The 12,827-nt window shown below is 31.9% G+C and overlaps 3 protein-coding genes across 3 annotated transcripts; 2 read left to right on the top strand and 1 right to left on the bottom strand.

The window, feature by feature from the left end:
* The first annotated feature begins 470 nt into the window (after positions 1-470).
* LOC106715572 (vesicular integral-membrane protein VIP36) lies at positions 471-6,468 on the top strand. The gene is made up of 6 exons (XM_045684027.1): positions 471-679; positions 759-874; positions 3,550-3,747; positions 4,321-4,483; positions 5,032-5,198; positions 6,119-6,468. Exons 1-6 carry the CDS (start codon positions 553-555, stop codon positions 6,329-6,331), a joined length of 984 nt encoding a protein of 327 aa, XP_045539983.1. The 5' UTR covers positions 471-552; the 3' UTR covers positions 6,332-6,468.
* A 1,105-nt stretch (positions 6,469-7,573) lies between these two features.
* LOC106716075 (transmembrane protein 216) lies at positions 7,574-8,293 on the top strand. The gene is made up of 2 exons (XM_014509513.2): positions 7,574-7,860; positions 8,044-8,293. The coding sequence occupies exons 1-2, from the start codon at positions 7,626-7,628 to the stop codon at positions 8,235-8,237; spliced, it is 429 nt and encodes a 142-aa protein (XP_014364999.2). The 5' UTR covers positions 7,574-7,625; the 3' UTR covers positions 8,238-8,293.
* Positions 8,294-9,218: 925 nt separating this feature from the next.
* On the bottom strand, positions 9,219-10,263 carry LOC106715919 (28S ribosomal protein S10, mitochondrial). Its single transcript, XM_014509302.2, has 3 exons — positions 10,098-10,263; positions 9,767-10,020; positions 9,219-9,485 (listed from the first exon to the last, which is right to left on the bottom strand). Exons 1-3 carry the CDS (start codon positions 10,110-10,112, stop codon positions 9,236-9,238), a joined length of 519 nt encoding a protein of 172 aa, XP_014364788.2. The 5' UTR covers positions 10,113-10,263; the 3' UTR covers positions 9,219-9,235.
* Between the last annotated feature and the right edge of the window lie 2,564 nt (positions 10,264-12,827).

Below are 12,827 nucleotides of genomic sequence, written 5' to 3'. Positions count from 1 at the left end.
TTTTAACTACAGCGATTTGATAAGAACAACCTATACGAAACAATACAATTAATTTATGGCTAGGCGCGTAGTATCTGTTTTCCCTTTGACATTTATATAGGAGATATAAACATTATCTGTGGTTATAAACCTTTTTGTACCAAAAAATGAAGATACTAATGGAATATCTACTTTCGAAAATGCATGGAAAACATAAAATTCAAACGCCTCCTAGATTATAGTAGCAATGTAAATTAAAATACATTGATTCATAATAAACATTTATATTACGACAGGCGCTTCCTCATTAAAGTATACTAAGTATTCAGTCAATTTAGCTTTGATATTCGTGTGGCGATCAAAGGTAGATAACTCTAATCATAAATAATAAGTAATTAATTGAAAACGCAATCTTTGTTTATTATAGGATTTTGTAGAATGTGTAAACACCAGCAAGCTGTCACATAGTGTGAGTGAGCGGCAACTGGCAACATTTAAAACATTCATTTTCGGCATGCCATGATCTGGCGTTTGTTTTGTCACTGGTTCTAAAGTTTTAATATTACTTCCAAAATGTATTACGAAAAATTATTATTCATGAAGTTCCTTTTCATCTCCGTTTTCTATACTTCTGTATTCGCAGAATGGAACACAAGAGATTATATAATGAGGCAGCATTCTCTTACAAAACCTTACCAAGGTGAGTGACCTAAGGATCTAATGACTGGTCCTTAATAGTCTATTTGCAATGAGAATACAATAAGTTGTTAAAATTACAGGGAGCGGTATGTCGGTACCACATTGGGACTTTTTAGGTAGCACTATCGTTACTTCGAATTATGTCCGATTGACACCCGACATGCAATCAAAATCTGGTGCTATTTGGAACACATCGGTGAGTAATCATTAATCAATAATCATTAATTACTCGTTTCTGATTCCTTAAATATAATGAAAGCTAAAAGTTTTTTATTTAAAACCTAATTAAATTACATTAATTAAATGAAGCAGTTGAACTTGAAACCAACTCATATTCATAATATAGTAGAACGAATTATTAAATAATCTAAATTTGAATAATATGTTATAGATAAAACTGGATTTCATATGGAAAATCTTTTATGATTATTTTGTTTTTATTTTACATATTTTAATATTATAATTAATTTAGATAGATATTGCAATATTTATTAGTAGTAAATTTCCTCTTAATTATGTCGCAATATGCAACCCATTTTTGCCAGTATGGTAAAATGGGTTTACATAATGTTTTACTGTAAATTTCATGTGATTCTAATATTTCTAACTAGCTTTTACCCGCTACTCCGTCCGCACGGAATAAAAAAAAATGTACACAAGATAAAAAAAGTTCCTATGTCCGTCTCCTAGTTCTATGCTACCTCCCCATCAATTTTCAGCTTAATCAGTTCGACCGATCTTGAGTTATAAATAGTATAACTAACAAGACTTTCTTTTATATATATTTCTATAATTGTTCATTAAATTGTAACAAATAGATATAAAACAATGTTAAGAATGTAGTAAATTTTGTTTACATACTTTATCTAGTGAAGGACAGACTATAAATAAACTGCAACAATGTACTTTTACTGACAGATGATAAGAAGTTACTGTGTTATTGAAATAAAACTGAATATAAAGTAACCAAAGATTGTTTAAATCTTGATGACATTTTGTAACTATGTGTTAATTGTTCAATCTTAAAAGATTAGGATAGTTTTGACCATATTTTTTGACTTCAATATTTTTCTACTAGCTTTTACCTGCGACTCCGTCTGCGCGGAATAAAAAAACACATGATAAAAAAGTTCCTATGTCCGTCTCCTAGTTCTAAGCTACCTCCCCATCAATTTTCAGCTAAATCAGTTCGACCAATCTTGAGTTATAAATAGTGTAACTAACACAACTATCTTTTATATACATGGATATGAAGAAAGAAAGAAAGAAGTTTATAATGAAGTCTATCTTCAGAAACACTGAAAGGAATAACATTTTGTTTTAAATTGATGCAAAAAAGCGGTTTAACCTTGCCTACACTAATATAAATGACCTTGTTTGTCAACTCTGCCCAATTGCCAAACTGCCAAATATAGAAGTATGATAAAAAAAAGAACATTAAATCTACTCAAATGACTTATGATTATTAACCACACTTTAATGTTACCGTTTTGTATAGAATTGTAATATTTTTCGCAGGTCATTATGTCCCTTCCATTGTGTGATTATAAAGTGTTAGGTGTCATTCAATTTCTAGATGTCAAGTCAGTTGGGTTTATTCGTTTTATAGCTAATTATTGCTTGTTTATTCTAATTAGTAGTCGCCTATTTGTACTAAAGTTATTTTTGTTTTTGATTAAATAAATAAATTTATATATTTATACACTTCTTCATTACATTGTCTTAAAGTAAAATTTCACAATCATCTATTGGCGCAATTATTTAAAAAGACGTATAAATGCTTTCAAGTCAAGTTTGCGCTAGTGCATAACACAATGTTAGGTGTAACGGGATGCGCGGGGAAGGCACTGCGCAGCGCGCCTATGACCTTGGACAACCAAGATATATAAAAAATAGTTATACAAAGTTGTTACTTCACTTACAAATTTTACTTCTTACTAATATTATAAATGTGAATGTTTGGATGGATGGATGTTAGAAGGTATCTACAGAACGGCTACATGGATCTCGCTGAAATTTGAGATTTAGTAGAACTTAGTCTGGAAGAACACATACACTACTAATTAATTGTTTTTGTCATCCCGCGCGGACAGAGTCGCACGCAAGGAGCTAGTTTATATATAAGTCTATATTATACTGTAATATGTATTCAAAGTTCACTGCATTTACTACGCACAACTTCGGAACGACGAAAACATTGTTTACATTCCTTGTACTTATCTATAGGTATGTTTATGTATTATCAATCATATGCATTTATTTCAATACAAGGTCATTTACGTATTGTCAACTTATATAGTTGCCGAGCGTCGGTGGCTCCTTAACCCCTGGGTTAAGCACTTGACTTGCAATCTGCAGGTCATGGGTTTGAATCCCACCATGTAACAATGTGTTTTTGTAGTTTCGATTTACATATCGACGCTGGAAAGCATAAACGCTGTAACCCTTGAAATCGCGAATATGTTTTTCACACGTTAATAATTTCAACCATTATCAAACGATAATGATTTTATTATAGGTTAGCACAAACTACACAACATTGCTAAATACCGCATGCTTGTAGGCGTATCAGCTCAAGAGTTATCATTTTTTGGCTCTCCTGTAAAGTTCATACTTTCGGGGTTACAGCGTTTACGCTCTCCAGCGTCGATATGTACATTTATCCGACGTTCTTACGGTGAAGGAAAACATCGTAATGCAACCTGCACATATCTGTGGAGAATTTCAAAGATATGTGTGAAGACAACCAACTCATACTTGGCCACTCTGGTTGACTATGGCCTAGTAACCCTTAAGTTAGGGTAGGCTCTGAGCCCCTTGGTGGGGATGTATAGTGAGCTGATGATGATAATACTAATTTCTTTGTTACAGCCATGTCAAACAAGGAACTGGGAACTACAAGTACAGTTCAAAGTCCACGGTCGAGGGAAGGATCTCTTTGGAGATGGGTTTGCGCTGTGGTACGTCAGAGATCGTATGCAGACAGGCCCGGTGTTTGGTAGCAAGGATTACTTCCATGGTCTTGCTATTGTACTTGACACATACAGTAATCATAATGGTGCACATAATGTAAGTATACTTAAGTCTTTAGGATTAAACGAAAATTCACTGTAGGTGACTCAAAATTTCATTAGTTCTCTTTGCAGTAAAGTCAGGCTTATTTCTAAATATCAAGTCTTATATTGGTAGAATCCACAATGTTACCTACTGCGTGAATAGCTCGCTCGACCTTAGTAACATGACCACATAGAAGACAGGTATAAAAGAGATAATATCCAATTTCATCCAATGAATGTGTTTGCCGGACGCTAAAGTCAAGTTTTACCCTTCCCAATCGTTTATATCATATCCCATCTATTATAGGGAAAGAAAATTTCACATTACAAGTTTGCTTTTTTACCGTCTTCTAGATAAAAATTCCAGTTCCGGTGAAGTAGTTCTTAATTCAAAGCACTGACCTCTTTTATGAACAGGCTATAAACTGTGGTATTTTGAGCTTATTTGATAGACGCCATTTTGGCGCTCAATTTCGTTTGGTAGTGGTGAGGAACTAATCATAGAGAGCAAAAGTTGTCATTTTCAAGAAATGACCAATCAATTTATAGAGATCATTGGTACAAAGGATATCCGTGTCTCTTTCAGCATCAACATCCATACATATCAGCTATGATCAACAATGGCAGCCTTCATTACGACCACGACCGTGATGGTACACACACACAGCTCGCCGGCTGCGAGGCCAAGTTCAGAAACTTTAACCACGACACACACATCTCTATTACATACAGAGATGATACATTGATTGGTAAATGTTCATGAGTTTTATTGAAAAAAATTGCATTGTGTCTATGGTGAAAATATTTCGAGTTATGATTTTTGGAACGAAGTTCCTTTTGCTATAGACGAATGAGCGCTACTTCACCATGGCAACGACGTGACAATATATAACGAAAATTCATAGAAATAAAATGTACTTCTTGTGAAGACTTAAGTTTTTTATTCATAGAATAAACATTGGTTCCTTCACTAATTAATTGAAAGGAACTTCGTTCCAGCCGGGTGTCCCAACACACCTCTCAAGTTTTTTTTAATTTCAATAACAGTATTGTTTAGGCTGTCCTTTATAAAGGGCATTAGCAGATTCATAGAAAAAATAATTTAACCAGCTATCTGATATTGAATTGTAGTAGATATTTGTGTAATTTTTAATTTTATTCAACTAGAAAGATAGTAATTTTTAAACCTGTGATCAACTTCACTGATTTTGAAGTTTAATTAATAAATAAGTTATGATATTTATGTTCTTTTATTGAATATTACAGATGAGTTAATAAACTATGTCTTCTATTACAGTGAGCACGGACTTAGAAGGTAAGAATGCATGGAAAGAGTGCTTCAAAGTGGAAAACATTCTTCTACCTACGGGATATTACTTTGGTGCGTCTGCAACTACAGGTGATCTGAGCGACAACCATGATATCATATCTATCAAGATGTACGAATTAGATCTATTGGAATCGGTAAGATAAATATTTTAATATTAAACTAGCTTTTACCCGCGACTCCGTCCGCGCGGAATAAAAAATAGGAAACGGGGTCAAATTATCCTATGTCCGTTTCCTGGTTCTAAGCTACCTGCCCACCAATTTTCAGTCAAATCGATTCAGCCGTTCTTGAGTTATAAATAGTGTAACTAACACGACTTTCTTTTATATATATAGATTAAGCATATGATCATGCTAATGAAATTATGTCATAGATTATATAGGATAAGAGTAACAGATTAGGTAACTTCTATGCATGAGATTTGGCCATAGACTTGAATGCTTGAATTAAAAAAAATATTATGAAGATCTTTTATCATGTAACTGCTATACTCAAAGTTGTTAGGTGTGTAGGGGGTCAAATAGTGTAGATTTAGTAAATAAGAGTAATCTACTATAATGAAGTGGTTAAATATCTAGAGAATAATTTTGAGTGCCGCAGTATTACAGTGGTAGATCTGGCAACAACAATATTTGTTGGGTGCACGAATTGTCCTCGCTCAGTGAAATACCACAACCACACAGAAGACAGACGTCAAGTGGAAGTAATTCCAAGTACAGTCTGATGAGTGTGGTGTCGGAGACCTAATTTTAGTCCTCCTTCCCTTCCCACAGTTTTCCTATTAGGAAAGGATGGGAAGGGAAAGCGGATTTGGCGGAAGAGGGGACGCATAGGAGGGGGAAATATTCTCTTTCTGTGCGTCCCCTTCTCCGTTGATTAAATGTAGGTAACGCATCTGTATTTGCGGATGTCTATGGGCAACGGTCGCCTCGCTATTGTGGCGAATCCAGGTGGCCGTTTGCTCGTTTGCCACCTTATGATATAAAAAATATATATTATAAATGTTAACATAATGTTTTTTGTTAATCTTATGATCAAAATATTTAATTTACAGCAAAACAAAGATGAGGACAGATCGAAAATAATCCCATCGGCGGCGTCTTTCGAAGCACCGAGAGAGAGAGTGGACGATACAAAACCCGCCATGTCTGGTGTTAAATCTTTCTTATACATGATGTTTGTAGCGATTGTCATTATGGTTGTATTGGTCTTAGGCATTATGTGGTACCAGAAAAGACAGGAACAATCTAGAAAAAGGCTCTATTGATATCTATTGCGCTGATGTCAAATTCATTCGAAAACAGACTATAGACAAAAAAAAACTCCCGGTTTTTTTTAATTTCTTAACGAAATTATTTACTATAAAATTTTATATAATGGCAACATTCAGCATAATAGTTTACGGTTCTTTTTTCATGGAGCATTTCCTATTTTTTGACTGATATTTAATTAAATTAATGATAATTTCTTTATAATCTATTTCTAAACCAAAGTAATTAAAAATTATTTTCTATGAGAAAATTTATATGTATTTCCTTCAAATCACTTTCTTTAAACCACAGTCTCATTTTGTTTAGAATGCAGTTGATAAAGATATTTTAAATACAAAATACATAATTATTAATAGGTATAATTGAAGGGGACAGATAAATAAAGTTGAAGGGGTCAGAATAAACATTTTTTTTTATAGTTATTTGGTGTCATAGTTAGATGTACCAATAATTTATGTAATAAGGGATTTTTTTTTATTTGCCAAGGGCTCTCTCCGTGCGTTCTATATGTATAAACTTTTTACATTCTATATGTTACTCTTTTAAATGATATTATTTAATATAACTAAAATTCTTGGTTAAAATAATAATACAAATTTAATACTGTAAAAAAATATTTATTTATTTTCAAATACATCACAATTTCTGTGTGGATAATCGTAGTTATTTTTTAATAAATTATTTGTACGTTATAAATAAATCTGATTATCACAACATTCTTTCGTTAAAGACTTATCTAAATTTATGTTAAGGAATAAAACATCTCATTTTTAAATAATTACTTTGGTATGTTGTCCAAGATAGTTATTAGTTGATCGTTTGTCCAGTATTGTCAATAAATAAATTAAAATTAGCAATAAATTGTGCATTGTGACATTTCACGAAACAAATTCCTTTCGCCTATTACGATAATAACTTCTCTATTCTCTAGAAGTTTTTAGAAGGCTTCATAAAATCGTCTTTCTATAGTTTAGTATTGCCAATATGTGGTATGTGTACGAGTGTTGTACGTATTTGTGAGTTTTAATAAAGTGATTTTTATCTTTACCAAACTGATTTTTCTTTTATTTAACAAAAACTCAAACGTTCCCATTAATTACTTACTATCTTGTGTTTAAAGTGACATGAAATATTCATTTGTAACATTGTTGTTTTTCACATAAACGTACTTATTTTGTCTATGGTAAATGAGTCATTCATTTTATATATGGCAATACTAGAACAACTGTCAAAAAAATATTGACCGGGTGTTTCGTAAAGTGGTAAACAAACAATTTAAAAATTGAGAAAATGTCGAAAATGACCAATGTTAACTCTAGCTTGGCTTACGAAATACTTCTTTATTTGAATTCTTTTTATTTAGGAATGTTCTTCGTGTGTGAAGTAGCTATGGGTATACTGAAAGCTATAAATGTTTCGTATCCAGAGAACGCTCTTTTTACCGAAGCCGGAATATTTTGTGCCCTTTGTTTAATCGAAGTAATTCGTATATTTTTGGGACGGAGAGGAAACTTGGCTAGTAAAAGTAAGTTTACCTTTTACATGAATTTTACTCTAGTATTTAATTCATGATTAATAAAATGTTTTATATAAAAAAAAATTCATAGTATTTATTTGAAAAGAAAAATCTATAAATCCTTTAAGTTACTTGCTACTGTAGTAATATATGTGTATAAACTTTTTTTTATATTTCACATTTCTTTTACAGAAGTGCCAGTATTCTTCTCAGTGGTACTTACAATACCATCTGCGGTTGGTGTTTGTTATTTTCTTATATACCAGACTTATATACTACGACTGGAGTACATATGGTGTGCTGTGATGCTCATGTTCCATGCATTAGAGCTTGTCTTTGCCATTCTCTTCGTCCTGACTGTATGTAAAAGTCATCAATATGAATAGAAAACGTTTAAATGGACTATTTTGCCAAAGAGATATTAAATGCCAAAGATATGGACTGATCAGCACATTGTATTATTACATTCCACTTATATACTAATTATATTAAGCATTTATTCAATATTTGTACTTTTAAAGAATAATGTTGTAAATAAAAATGAATTTGTGGCTCTAACTATGGTAAATAGTGATTCTTTATATAGCTAACAGTTTTTTAAATGTCTACTTTAGACATATTTCCTAATGTATTTTAGCCTAATTGAAATTTATATTAAAAATACATATATTTGTCAAAACATTAAGCCTAAATCTCAATGATTGATATATTTAATGTGCTTATTGCTGTGATTCAAAATCTTTATAAATAAATATTATGTGTATCTTCAAATACTAGGAATAAGGCAGAGATGACTTTTTTTGTTATATCAACTTGTCCAACAAAGAGTTTCTCTAAGTTGAGATCGTTACTTTGGCTATATTGCCCGGAGACAACCAGACAATCTGGACAAACTGGTTGTAGTAGGGAAAGTTGAGGGTAAAAGAGCAAGGGGACGATCGCCTATCAGTTCGTCTGATCAAGTCCAGACAATATTGGGACTCAACATTCTGACCGCCCAAGCCACGGACAGAGCGGTGTGTAAGCAGCTCGTCGACACATCAGTGAAGGCACTTCAAGATGAGCACAACCTTCAGTAATGAAGAGCATGAAGAAGTTGAGATCCCAAAAGCAATAATAGATGTAACTAGATGTGATTTATTGAAGGAGTTAATATATTTAATTTTTCAATCATTTAATGCACATTTGTAAAAATATATTACCTTGATAATGACTGACATGTAAACTTTTATTTTAATATATAAGTTTTAAACATAGCTTAAGATAAAGGCCAACTCACATTAAAATAAACTAATTCAATAAACATATTTATTTCTAGAAATTATTCTATTCTAAAACACAAATACTTAAGATTTAAAAACCTTTATTTTTTCAAGTGCATGAATTATTCAGTTGGTGGTACAATATGGTCTGGTAGTTTCTGACATTCAACCTTGGTAACTTTAAGAGCACAACCTTCCGGAAGGTTCCTTTCTATATATTCCAAATAAGTGTCACATGTGGAACCCGTAAGCCGTTGTAAATGTATAAATCTAAAGTATGTTCTGATTTCATACTGTACTTTATGCTTTTTGTATATGTGAACACACCTTAGAAGCGTATGTCTTTCTTTCTCAGCTTTCCTCAGGGCCCAACTGTAAAACAATTTTTATTGTAACTAACAGTAAGATTTAACAGTAGTAACAGTAAGTTTTAACATATTAAATATTGCTTATTCAGAGATAATGTTAAAAAAATTCTAAAATTGACAAATCTCTACAATAATAGTGTAGATAAAATGTGCAGGTGCAGTATAACAATAGACATAACATGAACTAAATGTTGAGATAACTTTAAATAAGTTGTTAAAAAAATAAAACTAAAGTTGGAAATTATTGGACCAATGAAAATTAAATATAAAATTGCATGTACTTACTTCTTGGTCACTTCGATACCTAAATGAGATGCAGCCGCAATACAAAACCATGAATAACTCAGAAGTACGGCTGGGTCGATACCTCTCATTTCTAGTTCCACCCTTTTATATAATTTATCTAGTTCTAATGGAGGCGCATGTTCTGTTATGTTGGTTATTGGGGTTATTGTAGTCGAGAGGGGGCGAATGACATTCTGAATGTTGTGACTGATGCCGAAACTGCTTCGAATGGCTGGTGCGGTTCTCCAAAGATTCTATGAAGACAAAACAAGTGGTACTAGAAACATGGTTGATGTCCAAAAATTGTTAGGTTGTAAATAATGTAACAAACCTTAACGATATTCATTTTGATGTTTAATTAGACTGTTTTGTCTTATTTTAACAGTAAAACAAAATACGCTTCTGGATGAATTAGAACTGCTTAAATTTAATAAAATGGGTAATAAATATTCCAATAACCAAAATATGTCATTGTCAAATATCATGAAGTTTTTTTGTTTTAAGATTCTACTACTACTGTCCTGGCAGCTCCGTGAAGTTGGCCCCCTCACTTTAATTTTTTTAACTTTTTTTTCCGCAAATCGTTTGAGAATCGTTTGAGAGGGTTTGAGAGAAAAGAAATATCGTTTGAGAGTTCCTACTTTCTCCGTAAAAACAATTTCAAATTCTAGTGTTAAGTTGGCCCCCTCACTTTACTTTTTTATATTTTTTTCAATGCGAATCGTTAGAGAGTCGTTTGAGAGACATTAAGAGAAAAGAAATATCGTTTGAGAGTTTTTACTTTTTCTGTAATAAATATTTTAATTCTGGGCATCGAAAGTTACAAATCGATTTTCTTTTTTTTCCGAATTAAATATGGCAATCATGCACTTGGACGTTTCAAATTTATTGTGTAGGTAGAGAATGGTAAGAGAGTGATTGAGAGAAAAGAGAAATCGTTTGAGAGTTAATACTTTTTCTGAAATATATATTTCAATGTCGGAATCGAAAGTAACGAATCGATTTTCCTTTTTTCCGAATTAAATATAGCAATCATGCACTTAGACGATTCAAATTTATTTTGTAGGTAGAGAATGGTTAGAGAGTGATTGAGAGAAAAGAGAAATCGTTTGAGAGTTAATACTTTTTCTTAAATAAATATTTCAATTTCGGAATCGAAAGTTACAGATCGGTTTTCCTTTGCTCCGAAATAAATATGGCAATCATGCACTTGGACGTTTCAAATTTATTGTGTAGGTAGAGAATGGTAAGAGAGTGATTGAGAGAAAATAGAAATCGTTTGAGAGTTAATACTTTTTTTGAAATAAATATTTCAATATCGGAATCGAAAGTAACAAATCGATTTTCCTTTTTCCGAATTAAATATAGCAATCATGCACTTAGACGATTCAAATTTATGGTGTAGGTAGAGAATGGTAATAGAGTGATTGAGAGAAAAGAGAAATCGTTTGAGAGTTAATACTTTTTCTGAAGTATATATTTCAATGTCGGAATCGAAAGTTACAAATCCATTTTTCTTTTATTACGAATTAAATATGGCAATCATACACTAAGACGTTTCAAATTTATTGTGTAGGTAGAGAATGCTTAGAGAGTGATTGAGAGAAAAGAGAAATCGTTTGAGAGTTAATACTTTTTTTGAAATAAATATTTCAATATCGGAATCGAAAGTTACAAATCGATTTTCCTTTTATTTCGAATTAAATATGGCAATCATGCATTAAGACGTTTCAAATTTATTGTGTCGGTAGAGAATGCTTAGAGAGTGATTGAGAGAAAACAGAAATCGTTTGAGAGTAGATACTTTTCCTGAAATAAATATTTCAATTTCGGAATCGTAAGTAACAAATCGATTTTCAAAAACTTACAAATCTCAAAAATTTAAATATTTATTTTAGAAAAAGTATTAACTCTCAAACGATTTCTCTTTTCTTTAAATAAATCTATAACCATTCTCTACCTACACAGTAAATTTGAATCGTTTATCCTCATGATTCCCATATTTAATTCGAAAAATCGATTTGTAACTTTCGATTCCGACAGTGAAATATTTATTTCAGGAAAAGTATCATCTCTCAAACGATTTCTCTTTTCACTTAATCACTCTCTTACCATTCTCTACCTACACAGTAAATTTGAAACGTCTAAGTGCATGATTGCCATATTTATTTCGGAGTAAAGGAAAACCGATCTGTAACTTTCGATTCCGAAATTGAAATATTTATTTCAGAAAAAGTATTAACTCTCAAACGATTTCTCTTTTCTCTCAATCACTCTATTACCATTCTCTACCGACACCATAAATTTGAATCGTCTAAGTGCATGATTGCTATATTTAATTCGGAAAAAAGGAAAATCGATGAAAAGGAAAACTAATGATGATCGAAAATGTTTAACGATGCCTGGAAAAGGCGAAATGTTCAATAAATAAATAAATCGATTCGTTACTTTCGATTCCGACATTGAAATATATATTTCAGAAAAAGTATTAACTCTCAAACGATTTCTCTTTTCTCTCAATCACTCTCTTACCATTCTCTACCTACACAATAAATTTGAAACGTCCAAGTGCATGATTGCCATATTTAATTCGGAAAAAAAAGAAAATCGATTTGTAACTTTCGATGCCCAGAATTAAAATATTTATTACAGAAAAAGTAAAAACTCTCAAACGATATTTCTTTTCTCTTAATGTCTCTCAAACGACTCTCTAACGATTCGCATTGAAAAAAATATAAAAAAGTAAAGTGAGGGGGCCAACTTAACACTAGAATTTGAAATTGTTTTTACGGAGAAAGTAGGAACTCTCAAACGATATTTCTTTTCTCTCAAACCCTCTCAAACGATTCTCAAACGATTTGCGTAAAAAAAAGTTAAAAAAATTAAAGTGAGGGGGCCAACTTCACGGAGGTTGTCCTGGCTACTAGATATTTTTAAGCCGAGTCAACGAGTAATTGAACAAATGACAATTATGACTAGAAAATACCCAACGACTACGAACTGGCAACAAAATTTTCAAATTGTCAATGTCTATTGTCTATGAATAGTGGACGTAGTGTGA

This window comes from Papilio machaon, chromosome 24, assembly GCF_912999745.1.
Source record: "Papilio machaon chromosome 24, ilPapMach1.1, whole genome shotgun sequence".
Lineage (NCBI taxonomy): Eukaryota > Metazoa > Arthropoda > Insecta > Lepidoptera > Papilionidae > Papilio > Papilio machaon.
This window is presented reverse-complemented; position numbering and strand designations above follow the sequence as displayed.

Bases quoted from the DNA above. Each gene is read 5' to 3' on its own strand.
- LOC106715572 (XM_045684027.1), top strand. From the start codon at position 553: ATGTATTACGAAAAATTATTATTCATGAAGTTCCTTTTCATCTCCGTT. The intron at 4,484-5,031 runs GTAAATGTTCAT...CTTCTATTACAG, and splicing joins CAGAGATGATACATTGATTG to TGAGCACGGACTTAGAAGGT. The intron at 5,199-6,118 runs GTAAGATAAATA...TTTAATTTACAG, and splicing joins AATTAGATCTATTGGAATCG to CAAAACAAAGATGAGGACAG.
- LOC106715919 (XM_014509302.2), bottom strand. The intron at 9,486-9,766 runs GTAAGTACATGC...ATTGTTTTACAG, and splicing joins GGTATCGAAGTGACCAAGAA to TTGGGCCCTGAGGAAAGCTG.
- LOC106716075 (XM_014509513.2), top strand. From the start codon at position 7,626: ATGTCGAAAATGACCAATGTTAACTCTAGCTTGGCTTACGAAATACTT. The intron at 7,861-8,043 runs GTAAGTTTACCT...TTTCTTTTACAG, and splicing joins AGGAAACTTGGCTAGTAAAA to AAGTGCCAGTATTCTTCTCA.